We start from the raw sequence: 21,963 nt of genomic DNA, 5'->3' as shown, positions 1-21,963 counted from the left end.
TATATATATATATATATATATATATATATATATATATATATATATATATAAATGTAGCATACTATTACAAAAAGAATCAGATATCGTTGCAAAAAAAAGGTAAGCCTAGATATATGCTCATTCAAGTTTCCTTAAAATATCTGCCAAATTCAAACTAATCTATGCATCTGGATTAGTTAGCAGTTTCAACCAGAAATGTTGCAGATTTTCCCATGATTGAACAAGTCACATTTTAAGTACTTTAAGTCAAAAGTAGATTAAATTATTTCCTTGAAAATTGAGGGTAAGTACTATTGGTGCTAAAAGAAAAACAAAGCAAGCCCCAAACAATAACCATATGGAAAAAAACCATGGAGTAATGTTAGTGATTGCTATCTTCAATAATCTAATGCTGACAGAGAGTAGCATTTTATTTAGCAATTAACAATGTAAAGGGGAGAGGAGCTGTCATGTTGGTTCTTAAGCTGGGGAATGTGATGAAAGATGATATCTCCGATCTCATCCTTTCCACTTGTTTAGGATTGTCAGGATGAGAAATGTCAGCATTATGAAAGCTCAGCTCTGCTCTTGATATGATAAAACCCTTCAAAAGCCAGTCTCTCCCCTCTCTCCCCTCCTCCCTTTCTCTCTCCCAGCACTTGCTTCTTTTTTATTTATCCTGTTTTGTTAGACGGCAGAAATGTAATTCTTTTCTTTCTTTCTATTATAAGCCACCATTTTTGTTTTATTGTGTGTTTCACAATCCCTAATGTCCCACTGAAAATTACCTTGTTAAATGACAGTGTTTCAAAGCCATGAATCCTTCTCTACCACCCCATTTCCTCTGAGATTTGAAACAGTCAACAGACTGTAAAGAATAAATAATAAAAAAGTATTGATTATTTTGATGACTGTGAGATTCAATTAAGTATTAATTTTGCCCTCCAATGGACCTATCAACGTATTCAAAAGGGAGGATTCAGTTTGAACTAAATGCACATTGAGTGTTTTAGCTTTAAATAGGGAGAAAATGTGTTTACCTACAGTATTTGAAGTAGAGTGCATTGATGCACAGAGTCCAATACTTAAGGCTGTGCAAATTAAACCCTAGTGACAGTGACATTGTTTTTGGCAATATGAATATTGACCAAAGAAGTGCATTTGATGACATCTTAAACTATTTGTATTGATTAACATTTTAATTGATTATCATATGTCATATCAAATTCACTTTTCAAACATGAATACATTAAAAACCCATAGGCAACCACTGACCAATGTGCAAGTGGGCAGATGTAACATGCTGACCAACCTACTTGCACGCCGATCACCTGTTCTGTGTACAAGAACCAATTAGGCATGAACTTAAGAATAAATGGTTGAGAAATTGCATGAGACTGTTATTTGCCCACCTTGGTTGATTTAATTGCAAAACCAATATATCCTGATAATCAAGAAATATCTAAAGACATAGATGTATTCTCTCTCTTTCTCTTTCTCTCTCTGTATGTGTCTGTGTGTGTCTAGGCTTGGTGGAATTATAATGTCCTAAACAAAAATATTACAAATCTTTAGTAAGTATCCCTTGCAAGTTTTTTTTGTTTTTTAAATATATAAATCACTTGTTTTATTTATATGTATCTGTTCCATATGTGTGTGATTAGGGACTTTTGAAGCCAAAAAACTCCAAAACATAATGCATGAATATTTCTTCTTGCTTTGTTATATGTAATACAATGAAACATTTCTGTTGGGTTTTTTTTAATTTTGGTGTGGGATGTTCTGGAAATGTTATTTATATGGTGTAGTTTTTTTGTTCTGATAAAGTTAATGTTATAAAAGTGAATTTTTTGAGAAAGTTCTAGAACATTTCTGCATTACCATTTTTTATTGCACTGCTCGACCATAGTGCTTGCATTTCCCTTCTTGTTACCACATTAAAGAGTGAAGTGTAAAAAAACATTCAAAAGAAGTGCATCTCACAGTTAAAGCTGTGTTGGCTATGTAGCTTTCACAGAAGTTTTTCTCCAAAGCATCCAGTCTTTCACATGCTAGTTGAGCTTTAATAGGGTGGGGAATAATGAAAAACTCATTGGATCTGTAATAGCTCTTCACTTGACTGCAGCCAGGAATATCAGCAGGAGCAGCAAGAGATAGGAGAGAGAGAGAGAGAGCCCACAAGACAGAATACGCACATCAAAGCTACCTCTTTTCCCCCTCCTCCCCCCCCCATCCTAGGATCCAATGATAACTGGACAAGTCAGTAAGCTCTTGTTGTCAGTGCAGAGTGAAATGAATGCAGAGTTGAGAGGTGAGGACAAGGCAGCTGCTTCAGACCACGAGCTGGATAAGTCCCTGCTTGAGCCTGTGGAATCAAATGACAACGAGGACACTCCCAGCAAGCTCTTCGGTAAGTCTGCCTTGGTATTTTGTTTTGTGGGGTTCTCCTCTTCTGGCATCAAGGCTCCTCTCTGCCTTGGTGCCAGAAGAGAAGAAAAAGCAGGTGAAGCTTTCGTGTTTGGAAGAACCAACTTCTGGGGGAAGGAAAGTGGGCACAAGCTTTCTCTGTCCTGCTTGAGAGTAATGTGCCTGCTAATTGATAAGCGTTGGGCTTGAGGAATAGCATGACTTCATTTATTTTAGCTGAAATTTACAAATTGCATACATGAGTCCCATAGAAATCAGTGGGACAGCAGCAAGACTATTCTCCATGCAAATGGTTTGTTGCATATTATCTTTTGCTTTGGGATACAGATATAACTGGTTTTTTTAAAGAATTGACCACTGTCATGTATTGATTTTGTTAAGAAATTAGTAAACAACTGAAATGTATGAATATGTAACCAAAAGGTTATGTTTTCTTTGTATTATATCATAAAAATGACCTGCTAGAAAGCTGTGCGTTTGGTAAACTTTTCTTAAGTATTTCCAAGAGAGTTTTTCTCCTTTTTATAGGAATCTCTTCTTTGATATTATTATCACATTCTGGAAAGGTAGTTTAGATAATTTGGGATAATCTAAGAAATCAATCTTACACATTTTAATGGGGAAGGAAATCAAGAATACTTTTTATGGCTTCTTAAAAAGTATTTTCATTTCAGCTGAAAATTATTCCTGTTTCTGAGGATGCATGAATATAGATATTTTATGTTTAAACAACTGGACAAATATCTTATGACATAATAGCTTTTCAGCAATATTGGTTTTATATCTAAATAAAAATAGGAAAGATAGCAGTCTAACCTGGGCATCTGTCATTCAAACCAATGACACTCTGTAAGACAACTTAAGCAACTGTAATCTCTAATCAGAAAATGGAATAAAGCATGTTTGGGGGTGTGTGCTTGAGTGATAGATGTTGATACACGTCTGAGCTGGAGCAACGCTATGTAGTCCAATGTGACATTTCAATTCTGTAGCCATTGCTTCACAGGGAGTTCTTTTTAATGATCACTATGTACACTATTTCAAGAAGAACATGCTAAAGCATGTATAGTTTGCATCTTATAAAAGTGTCATATTTGAGGGACGAACATACCATTACACAACAATCCAAATTATGTGGTTTCTTTATTTCCAATAAAACAGAGAATAGAAAGTCTGTAATTTTATGAGAGGATGAAACTATAAAATAATTTTTGCAAGAAAAAAGTCCATGCAATATTTATAAGAATATATGTCACATTATGTTTTTTTCAGAAACACAGATAGGCACAAGAATCAGGTAAATAATCTATAACAAGAAAATCACATCATTGCAGCTGAAATATATTATTCTTCATGTAAGCCATCATTTCTTGTTTTTGTACAAAAAGAAGCTTAAAAAATAATTTTCATTCAAAAAAGAGGTTTAAAAAATAATTTTCTTTCACGTAGGAATGTTGAATTACCATACATCTTAGTGCAGAGAATACATTTTGATTCTTATAAAGATTGCAAAGTAATATTTCAAATGTATAAACATGTATAACCATAAATATGTAATTTAAAAAATGTTCATATGTTTGGAAGTTAAGAAATAAATAAAAGTATTTTTCTGCTTCAGAATACATTTATTCATACTTTTCTTCCGAAAAGAATTTTTTTTCCTGATTATCATCTGGCTGCTACTTATTTTAATAGAAAATTTGTGTATAAGTAATATTAAAATAATAGAGAACTGTTTTTTAAATTATTTAAAATATTCCTAGAATTAGGTAAATTTATAATGTAAAGATAAAAGAATGTACTTTTAATGAAAATATTGTTTTTAGTATTAACAACTGCCAATCCTTAAAACATATTTATACACGATTTCAATGGCTAGCATGTCCTTAACAATATAATCCAATGCATGCCAGTAATAAACCACATTGACTTCAAAAGGAATAACTCAGATCAAATGTCATTCTTAGATAAAGCTTAATTCTCTACAGTTTCTATTAAATGGAAACAAAACATTAATTATGGCTGGAGAGTATTTGTTCCAATAATCTAGTATTCTAAACATGTATTCAAAAATATCATAAAAGGCATTGGGATTATTTTGATAATCATGTCTAGCAAGTATTTTAATGGGAACTCATTCCATTGATTTCATAGAAAGGGCCTATTTACCCTTGTGAATTTCAGTATGAGGTCGTAGCCCATTTATACATATTGAATATTTCACAGAAGTTAAGGAGAGAAGTTGTAAAGAAACAAGGGACATCTATAGAAGGGAAAGAAAATTGTTGGGAACATATATAAGTTACCTTTTGTGTATTTAAACATATTCTGATTAAATTTTATTCTCTAAAGTAACTGTTTCCTTCTTTGAAAGTAGTTCCAACTATTTAATAATTTAATACAATTCTTAGCATTAAATATGCGAATATTTTGTTAATTACTTTTTAAATGTTTGCTAGCTTCTTTTTTGGTATTAAATTACTTTGTAGATTTGTCATAAATCATTTTTGTTATTAAATTGAGGTCTAAATGTTAATCAGTCTTGATAGGAAAGATAAAGAAATAGAGTTATGGCTGAGGATATCAATATCCAATAAAAAAAATATCTACTGAGAATATTGCCCACAGCTGTAATGTCAGATTGTTTCATGAATAGAACATAAGCAAAATCCTTTTGCTTTTCTTCCAGTTGCACTAGTTCTAATTTTAGAGGACAGAGATTGAGAAATAAAATTCTCTACAATGATTCTCTGAACTGAATTAGATTTTTGCACTAAAATAGGGTTTTTAAAAAATTGTTGGGTTGAATTGACATCTCCAAGCTGATTTGATTTGGACTATTTAGATAGCATTTCACACATGTGTATATAATATTTAAGATATTTTAATTGGCAACATTATTTGTCCTCAGAGTAATTTCTTTCACCACTACCTCCTCTTCTGGGTGATTTTTGAAAGTATTACTAACTACACAGTTTTAGTAAGCCATCTAAAATGTTTATTTTACCACCAATTCCAGAGTACTCTTGAGCTTCAATAGGATTCAAGAGTTGTAAACCTAATCCTACATAGCTTCTGATCTGGAAATCTCTCACTACTTACCAGAGCTTACAAAACTTTCGCCAGACCCATCCTTGAATACAGCTCATCTGTTTGGAATCCATATCGCATCTCAGACATTAACACTCTTGAAAATGTCCAAAGATACTTCACCAGAAGAGCCCTTCACTCCTCCACTCGAAACAGAATACCCTACGAGACTAGACTTTCAATCCCGGGCCTAGAAAGCTTAGAACTAAGATGCCTTAAACATGATCTAAGTATTGCCCACAAGACCATATGCTGCAATGTCTTGCCTGTCGGCGATTACTTTAGCTTCAACCACAACAACACAAGAGCACACAACAGATTTAAACTTAATATTAACCGCTCCAAACTTGACTGTAAAAAATATGACTTCAGTAACCAAGTTGTCAAAGCATGGAACTCATTACCGGACTCCATAGTGTCATCCCCAAACCCCCAACACTTTACCCTTAGATTATCCACGGTTGACCTATCCAGATTCTTAAGAGGTCAGTAAGGGGCGAGTACAAGTGCACTAGAGTGCCTTTCGTCCCCTGTCCTATTGCTCTCCTATATCTCCTATACCTTTCTTCTATTCCTATATCTCTTCTTATATTCTTTCATTGATATGTTTTATTCCTATATCTTCTATTCTTTCTTAGATATATTTTACTATGAGTATATCCTCTATAACCTTCGTTATGTATTTTACCATTTGTATACTCACTAAAACCCTAATTGTGTATTGGACAAAATAAATAAATAAATATCTAGTATCTGAGTTTATTCAGCTTTCAAATATGTGAGGAACTTTGCGAGATATCCTTAATTAAAGTATTACAATGTTCCCATATTTTAGTGTCCTTCTGCTCACATATACCACATTACATTTTCAAAGTTGCTTTCTTCATATTTAAATAACAAAACTTTGTGCAGTTACTAATTTCCATTTGAAATTTAAAAATGGGGCAGTATTGAGTATTGTTTCTAAAGGATTTTTATGTTCTTATGCATTATATCAGCCATGTAATTTTTCTTATATTGTTTTACTAAAGTAATTTTTATCTATTTATTTTATTCTATTTTGTCTCCAATTAACAATCACTTCAGAAGTTTGCTATAAAATTAATTTATGGACTAGCTTCTATTTGGAAAGAGACAGCAAGTTCACTGCAATAACATGGTTCCAATTTATGACACTGAACCAAACAGTAATACTTTAGACCAAATTTGATGGACAGAGAAGACTTACAATTCAAAACTAAGTTAATAAAGAATTATTAATTATTTAGAGATTTACATACTATAATGTTTTCTATGAAAAATAATTAGGCTTCAAGATAGCTGATGAGCCGCTCCAAGTCTCCAGAGAGGGGCGGCATACAAATCTAATAAATTAAATTAAATTAGCTCTTTAATATTTGGGGTGGGTTACATACTTACATGCTAAATCAAAATTAAAGGGAGTGGAATTTTAGGGATATGTATGTATGTATGTATGTATGTATGTATGTATGTATGTATGTATATATATATATATATATATATATATATATATATATATATATTGTAATAAATTTTTTATTGATTTTATAAAGTAGTTACAAAAAACAAACATACAACGGTGCACGGTGCATGCGCCCATCACCTCACAACAAAACAAAATATGGATCTATATAGAGTCTTAGTTTGCAAGTATATTATCCCTTATTGTATATTCTAAGAAACTGTTGCTGCCCTGTGAGAAAACAGAATTACAATATCAAAAAAAGGGGGGGGGGCTATAAAAGGAAAGGAAATAAGTATGATGAAAGTGGACCAAGAGCTTGGTGGAAACTGACTAAATACATACTGGGAAAGGTACGTGCTTTGAATCTAAAGCTCCAAATGGTTCCAAATTGGTATTTAATCTTGTGCAATCTTAGAGATACATCATATTTCTTTATATCTTTGGCTTTTAATGAAGGAGAAATAATTAATAAAAAATATGAAAACAAGGGAAGAACAGAAAAAATACTCTTGCAGTTATCTTTTATCATTTCTATGTTGTTAAACGGCTCTGAATGGCCTTAATATTTCTCAGAGCAGTAGAGCTCTCAACAATAGCAAAAAAGTCTGCTGAGTTAAAATCGGGGGGGAAACCCTAACAAACTGATCAACCAAATTCATTTTTTATTTTTTGAAACAGGACATGAACTGGTAAAATGATTCCATGTAACTATAGAATTAAATACCTTCTGATGAATTTTGATCTAAAGAAATTTGGCAAGAGGTACCCCTTGTATGATGTTTTAGTCCTTTCTCTGCTGATCAGCAGCTTACCTTCGGGACCATCTTCTGCCACACGAATCCCAGTGGCCGATCAGGTCCCACAGAGTTGGCCTTCTCCGGGTCCCGTCGACTAAACATTGTCGTCTGGCAGGACCCAGGGTAAGAGTCTCCTCTGTGGCGGCCCCAGCCCTCTGGAATCAACTCCCCCAGAGATTAGAACTGCCCCCAACCTCCTCGCCTTTTGTAAGTCCCCGAATCTTTGGAGAGGGGCAGCATACAAATCTAATAAATTATTATTATTATTATTATTATTATTATTATTATTATTATTATTATTGTTATTACATTAGACTACTGAAGGAACCTCTAAAACACTGGTTTCCAACATATATCCCAAGCCCCCTGGGGGCGGAATTTGATTTTTAATGGGGGCAATCGGAATCTTTTGGGTAATTTTATTAAATTTTTCTCCATACAAACGTCTTCAATACATTTAAAAATATTTTCATATTATAATAAAAACAGTATCGTGTTAGTACATTCCTTATAATTAATCTCCCCCAAAATATTATTAGTTCCAAATTATTTACTTTCGGTGTCAACCCAACCCCCCCAACCTCGACCTCTAATTTTGTCATCTAGAAACCCAATTTTCGTCTAATTGAATTCAAGCTTAATTTCTTTTAAACCTTATTAAAATAATATCCTTTTCTTTTAATACTTCAGATATGCCATAGTTCCTACTCCTCCTTATGTATTCTCCAAAACCCTTACAAGAAAAAAGGCTTTATCAATTACACATAATAAAAAAGAGAAATTATAGTTTTAAAAAAGAAAAGGAAAGAGGAAAGGAAAAAAGGGGGGGGGAGAAAAAGCCAAAAAAAAAAATCAAACTCTATTATTATACCAGTATTATAACAATATAAAATAATAATAATAATAATAATAATAATAACAACAACAATAATTTATTAGATTTGTATGCCGCTCCTCTCTGTTATTTTAAATCTTCAATTAATAATCATCTTAATATTGTAATCATATTTTGTTTTAAATCATAATTAGTGTTGGGTGAACCGAACTTGCACAGTTCAGGTCCCGTGCTGAATTTGGCTGGGTTTGGTATACTGAACCTGAACCCTGAGTCTGCGGAGAGGGGCGGCATGCAAATCTAATAAATAAAATAAATAAATAAATAAACCCGGACTTTTTCTGAAGTCCGTGTTCAGGCTCGGCGTTCGAACGAACACCGCGATACACCGTGTTGTAAGCCGTGCTATATCCAGGCAGGAAACGCAAGGACTGCCTGTGATTGGCCATGCATCCTGCTTGCCAGTGATTGGCCAGCTGGACGCATGACTGTGATTGGCTTGGTGGGACACCTGACCCTACCTGTATAAAAGGCAGGACCACGCATTCCAGCACCATTAAACGAGCTCCGCATTAGGTAGGGACAGTTGGGGAGATTTCTAAGGGCAGATCACCTAGGCTGCATCTGGTGGTGGCTGCCACTGAAAGGGGACATATCCCAACTGTGCCATTGTCTTCCTAAGGGCAGATCACCTAGGCATCCAAGACAAAAAAGGAGAAAAGTTTTGGGGGGCCTGTCTTGCTGCATCTGGTAGCTGCCACTGGAAGGGGACATATCCCAACTGTGCTATTGTCTTCCTAAGGGCAGATCACCTAGGCATCCAAGGGAAGATTTTTTTGGGGGGGGGGCTGTCTCGCTGCATCTGGTGGCTGCCACTGAAAGGGGACATATCTCAACTATGCCACTGTTTTCCTAAGGGCAAATAATCTAGGCATCCAAGACAAAAAAGGGAAGATTTTTGGGGGGGCAGTCTCGCTGTATCTGGTGGTGGCTGCCACTGAAAGGGGAACCAAACTTGCATAGTTCTGGTATGTGCCAGATATATTTCACTACCTTTATCTGTGCATTTACATTTTCTGTCAAATACAGGGCCACTTCCTTTATCTGTGCATTTACTTTTTCTGTATAATACAAGGCCTCTACTGCTGTCTGGCAATTTCATTTTGGGTCAATCAAAGGGCCACTTCCTTTATCTGCATTTACTTTTTCTGTCTAATACAAGGCCACTAGTGCTGTCTGGGCATTTAATTTTGGGTCAAACACAGGGCCACTTCCTTTATTTGTGCATTTATGTTTTCTGTGAAATACAGGGCCACTAGTGCTGTCTGAGCATTTAATTTTTACAGGGCATTTAATTTTTGAAGTCTAGGTCCATCTGAATGCTGCATCTTCTTCTGTTCCCCAAATTCTAGGACAAGTGTCACTGCAGGGCTTTAACTATGAAGAAAGCCACAAAAAGGGGACATGGCCGTATAGCTGGTGGTGGTGGTAGTGGTGATGGAGCTGGTGCTGCAGAGGCAGGGAGAGGGCATGTAATATCTGCGCCTGATACACCTTCCTGTGGTACAAGCAGGCACCTGGGTTTAGGGCCTATATTGGTAGGCCCCAAAACTGCTTCCAGAGTGGTGAGGCAAGAAGAAGTCAAGGCAGTTGTAGATAATATGGCACGCAGTGCTACCAGTTCCATGGGATTGCCTTCCATCCACTCCACCTCAGCCGCGAGTTCAGAGCGCTCCTTATCACCCCCCTTCAGAGCAGCAAGGCCATCTCAGCCACAAACAGTGGAGTCTTTAATGCTCTTCGATGACACTTCTAACTGGGATGCCATGGGCCGTCCACCTGCCCCATCCCCAATTGCAGACCTTGGACTTCTGGATGCCTAAGAGCTTCTGCTAGAGAATGAGGAGGTGTCCAGGGCATCATCGTGGAAGACCATGATAGAGGAAGATGAGACCCAAATCCCCGTTCCTGCAGCTTACCACAATGTTGAGGCTGAGAGGGAGGCTAGCAGGGAGGACTGAGTGGAAGCAAATGTCAGGGGTGATGACGAGGTGCTAGATCCCACATGGACCAAAGAGTTCAGAGAAGGAAGAGGCTATGGGGGTCCCACATCCCCAGGCAGCCAGCAGAAGAGGGAGAAGGGTGCAAATCCTCAGCACTCAGTCTGCTGGTACTACTGCTCACCGTGGCCAGGAACGGAGCGCGCCACATATGCCACAAAGAATCTCACCAGCGTGGCATTTTTTCAAACAGTTTACAGAAGACAAGACAAAGATTATTTGCACGCTCTGTCACCAGTCCCTGAAGCGAGGGAGAGGTGTTAATAATCTCAGCACCACCTGCATGACAAGGCACCTGAATACAAAACATGAGCTTTGGTGGCAGCAATACCTTAAAAGTGTTCAAACGCCTGGGTCTTCCTCTTCTGCTTTGGCTGCCTCAGCCCCTGCCACGACCTCCCCAACAACAAGACCACCTATCTCTCCCCAAAGGGACAATGTAGGATCACCACCAACACCACCTCCTCCTCCTCCACCACCACACCACCACCATCGCCAAGTCTGTCCATACCGTCCCAAGGAAGCTTTCAGCTGTCCATCCCTCAAACTTTGGAGAAAAAGTGGACGTTCGGCCCATCTCACCCACAAGCCCAGGCCCTTAATGCCAGCATTTCAAAGCTGCTGACATTTGAAATGCTCCCCTAACACCTGGTCGAGACAGAAAGCTTCAAAAATTTTATGGAAGTGGCTGTCCCACAGTATGCTGTTCCCAGCCGCTACTACTTTTCACACCAGGCCATCCCTGCCCTGCCCCAACATGTAGTGGAGAAAGTTAGGTGTACACTGCGCAATGCTGTCAGTTCCCGTGTCCACATCACCACATGGCCAGGGCCGGTACATCTCTCTCACTGCCCACTGGGTGAATGTAGTGGCAGCTGGGAATGAGGCGGGAAAAAATTTAGCACATATCCTTCCACCACCCAGGATTGCTGGACATCAGTCGGTGCCTCCTATTGCCTCCTACTACTACTCTGCTTCCTCCTCTTCACCCTCCACATGCAGTAAGTGCAGCGCAGCAACCACCGATTTGAGCACGGCCAGGTGGTGCTAAAACTCATCTGCTTGGGCAACAGACCACACACCGCCCAGGAGATGTGGACTGGCATCCATGGGTAGACAGACGAGTGGTTGCTGCCAATGAACCTGAAATCTGGCAAGGTGGTGTGTGACAACAGGCGGAACCTTGTGGCACCCTTGGACCGAGTGGGGTTGATGCACATTCCTTGCCTGGTGCATGTGCTCAACTTGGTGGTGCAGAAGTTCCTGGGCCATTATCCAGACATGTCGGTGCTGCTGCATAAAGTGCATGCCATATGTGCGCACTTTTGCATTCCCACCCTGCTGCTGCTTCCTGTCTTCCCTGCAGAGGAACTTGGGCTTTCCACCCACTGCCTCATATGCGATTTGCCAACCAGGTGGAATTCCACGCTGCATATGCTGGTAAGGGTGTGTGAGCAGCAGCAGGCAATAGTGGAGTTTCAGCTTCAAAAGTGTAGAACTGTAGAAGTGCAGACCAACAGCACTTTACCACCAATGACTGGGCCTCCATGAGGGACATTTGTGCCATGCTGCAGTGCTTCCAGTACGCCACTGATATGGTCAGCGCTGATAATGCCATCATCAGCGCTACCATCCCCATCCTTTGCCTACTGGAAAAAACCCTTCAGGCCATGAGGGAGGATGTGATGGTGTCACAGGAGGAAGCGGAGGAGGAGGAGGAGGAAGGCCCATTTCCCCAGGCAGCAGGGTGGCTGGGCTGACAGCAGCCAGGTACTCCGCTGTCCAGCCAGCGAAGAGTTTTGGGGGAGGAGGAGGAGGAGGACTTGCAGCAGGGCGGCCCCCAGTGCAGCTCATGGCATCAATGGAGTGTGGCTGGAGGGAGGAGCATTAGGAAGAGGAGGAGGAGAGACCTCTTACTGACAACCTCTCCTTCACTCAGGGCAGCCTGGCTCACATGAGCCACTACATGCTCCAGTGCCTGCGCAATGACCCCAGGGTAGCCTGCATCGTCAACTCTGCCTGTTACTGGGTGGCCACCCTGCTGGATCCCTGTTATAAGGACAACTTCACCTTCTTGATCCCAGCACTCGAGCAAGAGCGCAAAATGAGAGAGTACAAGAGTGTGCTCGTGGACACACTAGTGGCAGAGTTCCCACAGGAATTGGAGGGCTCAGTGGTGGCATGCGGAGGAGGAGGAGGACGCAGTTACCAATGCAGCAGGGGCACTGGCAGCACCTCACAGGGGAGGGTGAACATGGCCACAATGTGGGAAAACGTATTCCATCATCCCACACACCCCCCACCATCGGATGTGATGGCCCATAATACCAGAAGGCAGAATGTGACACGCATGGTGGATGACTACTCGTCCACGCGCCTCATGGTACTTAGTAATGCCTCCACCCCTTCAATTTTTGGGTCGGTAAATTGGACACATGGCCAGAGCTTGCCCTCTATGCCAGGGAAGTGCTGGCCTGCCCTGTGGCAAGTGTCCTGCCTGTGTGTTCAGCACAGCAGGAGTGGTCATCACTGACAAAAGGATCTGCCTATCCACAGACAATGTGGACATACTTACATTCCTTAAAATGAACCAGGCGTGGATCCCACGGGACGTGGCTGTGCCACCACCTGAGTGAGTGGTTAGAGTGTTTGCTACCATCACCACCTCCTCCCCCTCCTCCTCCTCTGCCACTTTCACCTACATCACCTCCCCCCTAGACAGCTGTAAAATCCATGTATGTATGTATATATTTAGGTTTATTTTTATGTAAATATTTTTGTATAGTTTGGTCGGTTTAAATTCTGACAATTGGATAGCTGCAGCTGCCCATCAATAAAAATAATTTTGGCAGAGATGGTTTCTAAGAGCCAAAAGGCATGTTCCTTCCCAGGGGGGGTCACCTTGAAAATAGCTGAAATAATTTGCACCAGGCAAATGGGGTTTGGGTTCATGTTCGGGTTCAGCGAACCTACCTGAACTTCGACGGGTTCACCCAACATTAATCATAATCAATTATTATTCAAGTATTTATCACTTCATTGTCATTGTCTTTCCCAATAATTTCAATAATCAAAATCTATCTATTTCAATACAATTCAATAAAATTTAATAACTTGAAATATATCTTGAAAACAACACCTAATTAATCTAACTACATCTTTTCATAGTTAATGTATATTTAATAATCTGTAATCCCTCCTCAAAACACCATCTTTGCCAATCCTCAGGGCTTTTATTTTTTATCATTTAAACCCATATATTTTCTCCTTGCCTCCCTTTTTACCCAAATATATAATTTTTTTCATTTCCATTCTGACTTCTTTCTTACTCTGCCATTTCCGGGGTGTCAGGTCATATCTATTCTTTATTTTCTTAATGCTTAAAGTAGTGCTTAAATCATCAAGAATATGACCATCAACCCCATCAACCCCTCCTTCAATCAAACCATTTTCCAATTCATTTCTAAAAACCACTATTTCATTAATGTGTCCTTTAATCAGTTCCTTTTTGGAATGTCCCTCTGGTGATACTTTTCTGTTTCCATTTCTCTTTTGCTCATTGAATTCCAGTTGTTGAAGACTCTTTTCTTCTTCAATTTCATTACAGTCTTGCTGTGAGCTTTCAGTATATAAAAAAAAGGTGTTTTCATTTCTGATTTCTTCTTTCCATTCCTGGATCTCTTTAAGTATATCTTTGAACAAGTCTCTTATGTCTTCCATCTTTTACAAAGTTAATGTATCAAAAAGTGTTATCCAAATTCCAATTAGCCTTTCTAACATTCAGAAGCCAAAATTTTCCAAAATAGATTATATCCTTTTTTCCTTCTCACCCTTTCCAAGTTCAAATAAAGTTCAAGCCCAAGATGTTTTCTTTCTATTTGTTTTTAAGTTTCTCTTTATCACTTATAAAAGGAAAATAATCTGCCCAGCCTCATTGCATCAAGGACAAATTCAGTGAACAACAAGTCCAACCAAATATTGTCTCAACTTCACCAGCAGATGTCATCAATATGCAATTATGGTTACTCCCAATTCTTCAATTCCGGCTTCTATAATCACTTTTATACTTAAATTATGCTAATTCTGAAAATCCAGTCTTGTATTCCCAACTTCCACAGATAAAAACAATTTGTAAAGTTCTTGTGTTTTAAAATAAATTTTAAAGTTCATTTAAATGCCACAGCCATTTCCGCTTCCGCCCAACTTCCGAAAAAAGAGATTTTTAAAAATACAAATCAAAGTCCCCTCTGGCAATATTGCTCATCCTTTCCAACAGGTTTCTCACCCTCCAGTACAAAAGCTTATGTTTCTTTTCCTTCCAGATGACTCCCAATGCTTTAAATCCTATCTTCCCAGCACATAGTCGCTGTGGCTATGGTGACTGAGGTTGTTTCACCCACTGCCGGTCGAGGTTGCAGTTCTGCCTGTTGTGGGGCATGCCAGCCCCCAAAATGACAGGAGACAAAGAACCCCTTTTCACACACCCCTCCAGGTCGGTTCCGGGTCAATCTGACAGGAATCAGCATCTCCAAACAGCGGGGATTCAGCATCCCCCTGCAAGCACAAAGAAACCGTCTCGCCACGGCACTGACCACACCCCTCTCGGGGCAATTGGAATCTTGTTTAAACCAAGTTCATAGCCTTCTAGGCTTCCCCTGAGTAAGTAGGAGTTCACTTTTTGAATAGTAAGAACTGTATGTCATGGAGGAGAGCATCAGGATTTTAGAGAGGCTTAGGTGGGACATGGCCAAAAAAAAGGTTGGGAACTACTGCTCTAAAGTATATTCAGTATAAGTCATCTTTGCTTGAAGACGCTATAAGTTTCACGTTGCAGAACAAATATCAGGTATGGGAAATGAATTTGGTTTGGAAAATGACCCAATGGGGGAAAATTAAATATTTTATAATTTCATAAATGCAAACCCTACCCAATAAATGTAACAATTAATCAAAATCAGCAATGTGATCATGAATCTCTTAATATCACATTTAGATTGTACTCATGTAACTAAGCAGGAGAATGATGTACTCAACTGTTGCACATATTTATTTCACTAGAAGAATTTAAAACAGAAAATTAGCTTCCACTAAAATAAATAGGAATTAATATATTTACCTGTCTTGGTATAGATTATAATTTTTAAATGTTACATTCTTTCACTGAACACATGGTTAAATGTTATAAATATGGCAAGAACATGCATGGACCTTTGGACAAATAATATTTTATAATGAAAAATTAATTTTATTATATATTTTACTGGCCTTACGATTATTGAGATGTAAGTAAAATCATCAGCAACAGTAACAAAGACAGTCCAATTGTTTTTAGTTAAACTAAGAAATTGTTTTAGTGCTATCAAAATTAGTTTGATAGAATCGTAAGTAGATATGGTGATATGAGGACCCAAGATTGAATGGTCATTTTCTTTTTAAAATAATAATCAGAAGTAGCAGGCCCCCCCCCCCCGCAGATTCATACTGCCCCCACCCTTCTTGCCTTTTATAAGAGTCTTAAGACTCATTTATGTCATTAGGCTTGGGCTGATTAGATCTTGGCCCCAGCCAACAAATGTCTGTATGATCTTTATATAAATGGGTGTGATTGATTTTAATAATTGGGATCTTAGATAATTATTTAATTTTTAATTTAATTGGATCTATGCTGTTGTAATTTACTGTTTTTATGTGTTGTAAGCCTCTCTGACATAGAAATCCATAAATAGATAGATAGATGGATGGATGGACGGACGGACGGACGGACGGACGATAGATAGATAGATAGATAGATAGATAGATAGATAGATAGATAGATAGATAGGCAGATAGATAACATTTGTGTAGGGTCGCTCTGCGAAATTCAGTTTATAATTACTCCTGTATGTACCATGTGTGAAATAAAGTTTCTTGAATTTTCTGATGTGTATTTATAATTTTGAGTGAAATGCTGTAGCTTTTGATGTCTGAATTTTTATATGTATAATTATCTATTAAATGCAGTATCTCCATATGAGTGTTTGACTTTGAGTACAAAAATATTGCAGGATATAGGGCACCAAAATGTACAGTGAAACAAACTTTAAAAAGAAGGCTTGCTAGAAGGCTGCTACATTAATTGAGCAATAAATCAATACCGAAAACAATGCAGAATATATAATTGTCTACAAATCTATACAATGCTTTCTTAACTGTCTGAGAATTAAACTGCTGTTTGCTACTTTGATCAGAGCACTAATGAGCAATCTATACATAGCTTTTCTCAGCTCAAGCATTTAGCATATTTGCTCTCTGATTAAAAAATATTATATGAAAACATTAAGAAATATTTATCTCTGTATTTGTATCTCATTATTATAAGGTGACACCTGCTTTTGCTTCTATCAGATGCAGGTCTGTGACATTTCAGGCAGCAGTTATGTGCTCTTATATCTCACTGATATCCACATAATGTCAATGAGTGTATCCAAGTGGAAAATTACAATCTCAATATTTTGTTTATAAGTATAAATCAGACACTAATTTCTGTCTTTTGGGTTGGTTTTTTGGTTTTTTGTATGCCAAGCCATAATAATAATATCTAAACAGATATTGGAGGTTGCTAAGACAAAGCAGAACAAATAAATAAGCAATAAATAAAATCGTATGTTAAATAATTATCAGAATTATTACAGTTTTCAATTCTCAGATATAAATTTACAATCATCTTCAAACATCGTAGTGTGGGAGATTGAACTAAATTAATAGTTTGTGAAGGCAATTTTCAGGTAAAATTTCGATTGAAAGATAGTTTGTACTTAATTATATCTTTTGGTATCAACCTTTCTTAGCTGTATAGCATTAAATAAAATATTTAAAAAGTATTTTGAGAAATAATAAATACTATTATTTTTTTCTATCAATTTCTTTGTGAAGCGGAGGAAGTTTCAAGAGTTTCTGATCTATACTGATTAGTACAATGGATGAGATTTAGTTTGGACCACTTGTCCTTCAGAAATTTTGTAAAAGAAAAAAAAAGTAGCCACCACACACAAAACATGCACAGAAACAATCACACAAAAACTCTGGACTGAATGAACTTGTATGACATGCAGGTGCTGAAAAAGTAAGTTCTGCTAATTTTCCAAATTAGTAATACATTCATTTCAGATAATACAGTTGCAAAACCATATTCAATGTAACTTTTGAGTAAGTGGAAGAAGATTTCTATTATTCCCAAATTTTGATTAAAAATACATAAATTAAATATTTTTGTTGCTTGTGTAACAGCATTATTTATTTGCATCATATGCATAATGACATATTATACACAAATAACTTGCCACAAAGTTTTTTTCCATTGCATGTTCAGTCTATTGTAGTAAATTGAGACTTTCCTGTAAAATTCAATCAAATTGAACCATTTTGATCTGTTGTTGTTGTTGTTTGGGGGGGGGGAGGCAATACATGCATTTGAAGCCAGAGAAGAAAGTTTTCACAAATAAGATGATTCTTATGCCTGCATATGGATAAATGTTTTTTGTTGATGACCTTTTCAGTAATCAAAATTGCTCTTGATTTGTTTTACTAGATTTGGAACTACAGATGTGGTAGTATCAGCTTTGGCAATTATCTCTTTTAACAGTTAAAAGTGTGTGTGTCATTTTGCTGTGCTATCGCACATATTATGTTTGTTGCCGAAACCAATGATGTTACTCTTATAATCAATACATGGAGAGTTATTTGGATCACGAAATTGCTGTGAATGTGTATGCTGGGCCAGGTTTGACTAAATTGATATTCTAATTAATATCTTTATATCTTTTGCATTTGTACTATTATTTTGTAAGCCGCAATGAGTCCTTCGGGATTGGGTGGCATAGAAGTCAGATAAACAAACAAACAAACAACCAAATAATGCAATTAGACCTTGCAATTAATACAATTTAGACCATCTATAATAAATTAATGTACTATGAAACTCATAAAATGGTTCAGTATGTTAGATTTTGTTATGCATTATACATGTTGAATCCTGGCTTAACTGCCCTGGCTGCTTCCACTGTGTGGTAGACCTGGATAGTTTTTATTCGTCTTTCCCCTACAGCTTCCCCATAAATAAGGAAGCTTGTCAGCCTTAGTTCTGTTGTTAACTGTTTTAGCTGAGGCCTTGAATAAACAATAAACAGCTATTTTTATGCAAAGCTGCCTCCTAACTTTTTTCCCTTGAGTTAGTTAACACCCGGCTTTAACATTTAGTGACTGAGGAGGAGCCATTATTGCTGCAAGGTTTTTATGTATCTTTTTTCTCTTTTTTCCCTACCAGACCGCTGTTTGTTTCTGAGTTACTCATGCCAAGCTAAATTACTATTCCATGGACCAGACCCAAGTAGTTCAGAGCCCGACTCACAAAGGGGGATATGCTCTAAGAGCAGTTGAGTAGTAATCTGAAATTAAGGGGTTTAGATATCTTGCCTTTGTCATGGTCAGATCATTTTCTATTGCGGCTTGATTTTAAGGCTCCAATCCTCCCCTGCAGGGAGGCGGAATTGATTAGGAGGTTCTGCCCCAGACACCTGATGGATCCAGAAGGTTTTCAAAAGGTGCTTGGGGTTTTGCCTGATTTGCTTCTACACAGTTTAGCAGAGTCTCTTGCTGCAGCCTGGAATATGGCTGCGATGGAGACTCTAGACCGAAGTGCGCCTTTGCGACCTCTCTGTGCCAACAGACACTGGAGATCTCCTTGGTTTACTGAAGAATTCTGGGGGATGAAACGCCATAAGAGAGGTCTAAAGAAGCATTGGAGGAAAAACAGATCCGAATCTGACCGAGCACATGTAAAAGCTCATATGGAGATTTACAAAGTGGTGATCAGGTCGACAGGATGCTCATATAATGTTGCCCTGATTGCATCTGCGGAATCCCATGCAGCTGCCCTGTTTAGGGTGACTCACTGACGAACTCTTGCAAGGTAGTACTGAGGACTTTAGCAAGTTTTTTGCAGATAAAATCGCTCATATCTGGACAGACCTTGACTCCAATTGGAATGCAGTGTTGGCTGACAATGAGTCAGTCAAGATAACAGGGGCATGTCCTAGTCCATCTGTATGAAGGGAGTGTGACCTGGTAACACATGATGAAGTGGACAAGGCCATTGGAGTATGAGTTCCGCCACCTGTTTATTGGACCCATGTCCCTCCTGGCTGGTTTCGACTAACAGGGGGGTGACACAGAGCTGGGTCCAGGAGATTACCAATGCTTTGTTGAGGGAGGGGTCCTTTCTGGCTCCCTATAAGGAGGCACTAGTGTGCCCCCTCCTCAAGAAGCCTTTCCTTGATCCAGCTGTATTTAACAACTATTGTCCTGTCTCCAGCCTTCCCTTTTTGGGGAAAGTTGTTGAGAAGGTGATGTTGCTCCAGCTCTAACAGTCCTTGGATGAAGCCGATTATCTAAGCCCTCAGCAATCAGGATTCAGGCCCAGCTACAGGATGGAAACTGCTTTGGTTGCGCTGACTATCATGGTGCTCCTTGACCTCTCAGCGGCTTTCGATACCATGGTATCCTTCTGCACCGACTGGAGGGGTTGGGAGTGAGAGACGCTGTCTTATGGTGGTTCTCCTCCTACCTCTCTGATTGGTTGCAGTCGGTGTTAGTGGGAGGGATTCAGAGGTCAACTCCTAGGTCTCTCCCTTGTGGAGTGCCTTGGGGATCGGTCCTCTCCCCCCAGCTGTTCAATATCTACATGAACCTCTGGGTGAGATCATCTGAGGGCATGGGGTGAGTTGTCATCAGTATGCTGATGACACCCAGTTATATATCTCCACCCCATGTCCACTTGGTGAAGCAGTGGAAGTGATGTGCCAGTGTCTGGAGGCTATTAGGGTGTGGATGATTGCTAACAGACTCAAACTCAATCCTGATAAGATGGAGTGGCTGTGGGTCTTGCCTCCCAGGGACAATTCCATCTGTCTGTCCATCACCCTAGGGAGGGGGGACTATTGGCCTCCTCAGAGAGGGTCCACAACTTGGGCATCCTCCTCGATCCACAGCTGACTTTGGAACATCATCTTTTGGCTGTGGGAGTTTTCCCAGCTTCACCTGGTGCACCAGTTGCAGCAAATATTCCCTCTATTTGTTTTTTGGTGTGGGCGGAAAACTATAGTGTCTGAGACATTTTCATGCCTGAGCACAGATGTCACCCAAGACAAATTGTTGCGTAATTATTTAGGGCTCGGTGCTGGGGCAGAATAGGTTCCCTTCCCACTATGATATTCTGTTATTTTATATTTCAATTTATCATTATCCTCTTATAAATCCCGATAGGCTGTCATGCCTACTCCTCCTTCTTATACATTCTTCTAAGAAACTAAAAACCCTTATACAATTTTTTTCCTAATTAATAGAAAAAAATTCCCTGCTTTTTTATTAAAAGAAATTAATAATAAAAAAAAACCAAAATCTATTACTATTAAAACTTAAAAATCAGCAAACTAAAAACCACAAGTATTAATAAATCCATGCTTTAAAATATCCATTTCTTAAATATTTATCATAGTATTACAGTATATTATAGGAATACAGAAATCAGACAAAGGAGTTATTTCACATTACTTGGTATCTTCTTTCATTTTTCCCTGTATAACTCTTTTTTATTTTTTCCTTCTTAGGTTTTGTTCTTTTCTGACCTAGATGTCATTTTAGTATTTAAAATCTTTCTTATGCAAAGTTTCCTATTAAAAACATTAAGGAATACTTGGAGGTCCTTTTATTTTTTTTAAAAAAATCACTTAAATATCTTCTATCTGGATTAGTCTTGAAGTTGAACTTGCTCCTGATGATTTTGTGAAAAGTGGGGGTTTGGGGCAACAATAGAGGAGTGGTGTACTATTGCCTTTGGGAGTTTTGCTTTCACTCTATTTATACTCAGCATTCTCTAGAGATCTATGTTAGCATATAGCATGGAAAAGGGGGGGGTGGAATGTTGAGAGAGAGATAATTTGCATACAGGCATGTGGCCAACTATGGTAGTTGGAAGATTAGAATTATTGGGGATTCGTATGCTGACTGTTGGTGAATTTGCATCATAGAGAGCAGATGAATACAGAAATATAGTTATACTGTCAAGCTGTTTATTTGTGTAATATGAAACCTGTTCAATGATAAAAGAAGAAATAGAACCATAAGTTTTATATTGGAGTAATTGTATTTGTACCCAATATAACATAGAAGCACGGTTGTGCTATGAACAGGCTCTGCTGGATGAAGTGAAGAACATCTCCAATAACCATAAATCACATAGAAATCCAACAATCT

General features: G+C 38.2%; 1 protein-coding gene across 2 annotated transcripts in view; it reads left to right on the top strand.

The window, feature by feature from the left end:
• The first annotated feature begins 2,223 nt into the window (after positions 1–2,223).
• POU6F2 (POU class 6 homeobox 2) overlaps positions 2,224–21,963 on the top strand; it is a 639,429-nt gene continuing 619,689 nt past the window's right edge. For both annotated transcript variants that reach the window (XM_070767398.1, XM_070767397.1), the window contains exon 1: positions 2,224–2,389. In XM_070767398.1, the coding sequence (XP_070623499.1) occupies positions 2,224–2,389 (166 nt within the window). The remainder of the gene's footprint in view (positions 2,390–21,963) is intronic.

Source organism: Erythrolamprus reginae, chromosome Z (assembly GCF_031021105.1).
Source record: "Erythrolamprus reginae isolate rEryReg1 chromosome Z, rEryReg1.hap1, whole genome shotgun sequence".
In the NCBI taxonomy this organism is placed as follows: Eukaryota; Metazoa; Chordata; class Lepidosauria; order Squamata; family Dipsadidae; genus Erythrolamprus; species Erythrolamprus reginae.
The sequence above is the reverse complement of the archived record's forward strand: the minus strand, read 5'-3'. Positions and strand labels throughout refer to the sequence as shown.